Source organism: Penaeus monodon, chromosome 28, assembly GCF_015228065.2.
Source record: "Penaeus monodon isolate SGIC_2016 chromosome 28, NSTDA_Pmon_1, whole genome shotgun sequence".
NCBI lineage: Eukaryota > Metazoa > Arthropoda > Malacostraca > Decapoda > Penaeidae > Penaeus > Penaeus monodon.
In genome coordinates this window covers 4,728,477-4,731,723 of record NC_051413.1, presented here as the reverse complement: position 1 = coordinate 4,731,723, position 3,247 = coordinate 4,728,477, and the positions used below count along the sequence as shown (strand labels likewise).

The 3,247-nt window shown below is 48.1% G+C and overlaps 1 protein-coding gene across 1 annotated transcript in view; it reads right to left on the bottom strand.

The window, feature by feature from the left end:
• LOC119591303 (epidermal growth factor receptor-like) overlaps positions 1 to 3,247 on the bottom strand; it is a gene marked incomplete in the record, with an annotated part of 71,591 nt that overhangs the window by 387 nt on the left and 67,957 nt on the right. The window contains 4 exon segments of the mRNA XM_037940030.1: positions 1 to 1,207; positions 1,350 to 1,550; positions 2,061 to 2,711; positions 2,852 to 3,128. Of these exon segments, the coding sequence (XP_037795958.1) occupies positions 861 to 1,207; positions 1,350 to 1,550; positions 2,061 to 2,711; positions 2,852 to 3,128 (1,476 nt within the window).

Here is a 3,247-nt window from a genome sequence, read left to right as displayed (position 1 = left end):
AATATTCGTCTGTTATAACTTAAGCACAAATTGGCTGTGTCGTTAGTTAAATAGTACATACTGGATTCCAACTGGGAGTGATTAAATGTTTTACGACAATGAGTGAGTTCTTTTGTTCTGGTGACTACTGATTCACCCCATGCCTACTGAACACAAATATCCTGCTCATTGAGTGGGAGGTTGTTGTCTAACTGTTAATATCATCAATAGTTACAAGCTTCCATGGGCTGGTTGGTCCACAGGTTATACACCAGTACTATTGCAACAATGCAAAATGGTCAAATACATAAAACTATATTAAAATCACAGTATAAGATGAACTCTGCAAGAGTTCTTGCTGACAGACTTTTTCCCTCAGTCTTGTCTGTCCACACGAGTAGCATTCAGTTTCACAAAATGGCCATAGACTTTAGCTGTTGCTCAAATCTAGCAGTCCACTTAAATCCATGTACACAGAAACTTGCATCCTCACATATCACAAGTTAAAAATGTTCTAAAAGAACAGTATATGGAATATAATGCACTTTGCTCTTGCCACCCTGTGGTCCCTTGGTCACACTACATTCCTTTGCACTGATCGCCACCTCTACTTTGGCTTGTGGCTCCCTGTCTGCCTCTGTCTCCTTCGATCTCACGCCTATGAAATACATCACAACACGTTTTTGTTCATCACAACTCCTTGGTTCGCCATGTCCTTTCAGCTCAATCAGAGGTCCAACATAAGTTCCAGGGAAAGACACATTTGAACACGAAACAACCATCTTCCGTCCACAGAGATTTAAGACTATAAACACAGCTTAAAAAACACAGTTCTCAGAGTGGAAGGGAAGAAGGCAAACACTTCAGAGACCACCAAGCACTCAGACGGTTGTTTCACTGCGTGGCGCAAGTGTGTGAGGTGTGTGGGACGAGATTTCGTTGTAATACTCGTGAGCCATTTCTGGTGGGTGAGGATGGTGATGCTGGTGTTGCTGAGGGCCTCCGTTGCTACTGACACTGCTATGGCCGCTGCTCCCTCCGTAACTGCTGAATCGGCCAGGCTCTAACACCGGTACCCCAACTGTCTGTTGTGGGTGGATGCGTCGCCCTGCATGCATCTGGGCCCGGTTGTTCATCATGTGATACTCAGGGTTGTCCATTCCGACCCACTGCCCAGCTGTGCCGTTGGGACCTTTGTATGCACGCAGATGATCGTTTCGACGTCCATCTGGGAAAACAAATGAAAGATATAAACACTCCTTCAACTACAATGAAAACCCATTTTCAAATGACCAATCTCTATATTCTGCAAAATCCTTTAGAAAATATATTTTTTATCCTAGAAATAAAAAAAATCACAAAATTCTCACCTGGATTATCTGCCATGAGATCCATATAGTGTTGGTGAGATGGACCCACAGTAGCTAAGCCCGATGGCTGTGGGGAAGGCATGAGATAATCATCCTCATCCACGGGCAAGTCCAGCCTGAGGTCTCCCACCCAGCCATAGCCAGGCGCAGAAGGAGGCGGGCCGTGGCCATTGAAGCACTCGTCATCACCTACATCTGCATCTGCGGAAGGCAGGTGGACATTTAGACGACTCCCTTTTTAAGATCAAGTGAAGACTTCTCTGTTAGGGTTTGAGCTGTGAAATCATTATGTAGACAACTGAGCAAGTGAAGCTGTTTTACTGGTATTAATAAACTGATGTTTGATATTAAAAGATGAGAGAAAAGTGCAAGGCAATCATAGACAAGCTTTGGTGAGTCATTTGATAAGTGCAAACAAATATGAGAAAATAAGAGTGCAAGAACTAATATGTATTGTAAAAGCTTTCACAGAAAAATATGAATTTCTTATAAGCAAAACGTGCAAAGGATTGACATATCAGTGTGACAATTAACTACTCTAGAGCTACAGCTGAGAATACTCATTAAAAATGCACAGGTTTAAGACTGGTGGTATTCTTGTGAGAACGTGCATAATGCATTGGTGCAGGTGCAAACAAAACAGAAAACAAAACTTGCAAGTGAGACAAGGAAAGCATTTGGTGCCAAGATGCACGAGAGACACACCTTTACCTAACATCTTGAGGGGATCCGTGCAGTACCGCGACGTGAGAGAGTCTCCACGCGGCCTCTGCCCAGGAGACCCGGCGGCTCCTGCCTCGAGGTGCGCGTATTTCCTCTCCCGCTGGAGGTTGTGGCGGTTCTGCGGCGACTCAGCCCGGTCGGATATGTATTCCGCGCCGGCGCCGGTGCTGTAGCCGCCCATCGTTTTCTTCACGGGGGTTGTTGGGTTGGAGCTCGAGGTTGACGACGTGGTGGTGGTGCCAGTGACTCCGACGCTGCCGGTGCCATACTTGGGTTGGAGGTACTCCTCGGCTGCCATCACGACGCCATCACCCTCGATGGCCGACGAGAGCGACCGTATGAGTTCCCTCTCATCCTGGGGCGTGTAGGACGGAAGGCGCATCAGCTTGTCCCCGGGGATCACCAGGAACCGTCCGGGATCCCGCGCCATTTTCGCGAACTCCTCCGCAAGCTCCCGGAAGCTCGGCCGGCTCTCTGCGTCCAACATCCAGCAGCGGATCATGAGCATGTAGACGTCGATGGTGCAGATGGCAGGCTGGGGCAGGCGCTCACCCTTCTCCAGCAGGTCGGGGACTTCTCTGGCCGGGATGTCCTCGTACGGCCGGCCTCCGTAGGTCAGGATCTCCCACACCGTCACACCTGCCAAGGAAGTTCACGCGTTAGTACACTGATCAAGGAAACCCACTTAATTTCATCCATTATTCGCCCTTCCGAGTAGCAATAAACGACTAAGAGCCGAATAAACAAAGGGACAGAACCAAATTCCCAAGCCTACTCACCGAAGGCCCAAACATCGGACTTGTGAGTGAAAATCCGATGCTGGATGCACTCGAGCGCCAGCCACTTGATGGGCATCTTTCCGCCGGCAGCCTTGTACTCCTCCTCGTTGTAGTCCAGAAGCTTGGCAAGACCAAAGTCCGTGATCTTGACGCAGTTTGGAGTCTGAACCAAGACATTTCTCGCTGCCAAGTCTCTGTGGACGAGCCGGCGCTCCTCCAGATAGGCCATTCCGCGGGCAATCTGGGTGCACCAGTTGAGTAAGGGCTTTGACCCCACCTGTGGGACGGAAGGAATGTTACACGAGTTTTTAAATAATCGAAACTTGTATTCTAATGAGTCGAAATATGTTAATTCCATGTCAGCTTAACAAAACACATTTCTGAGTACACTAGGAC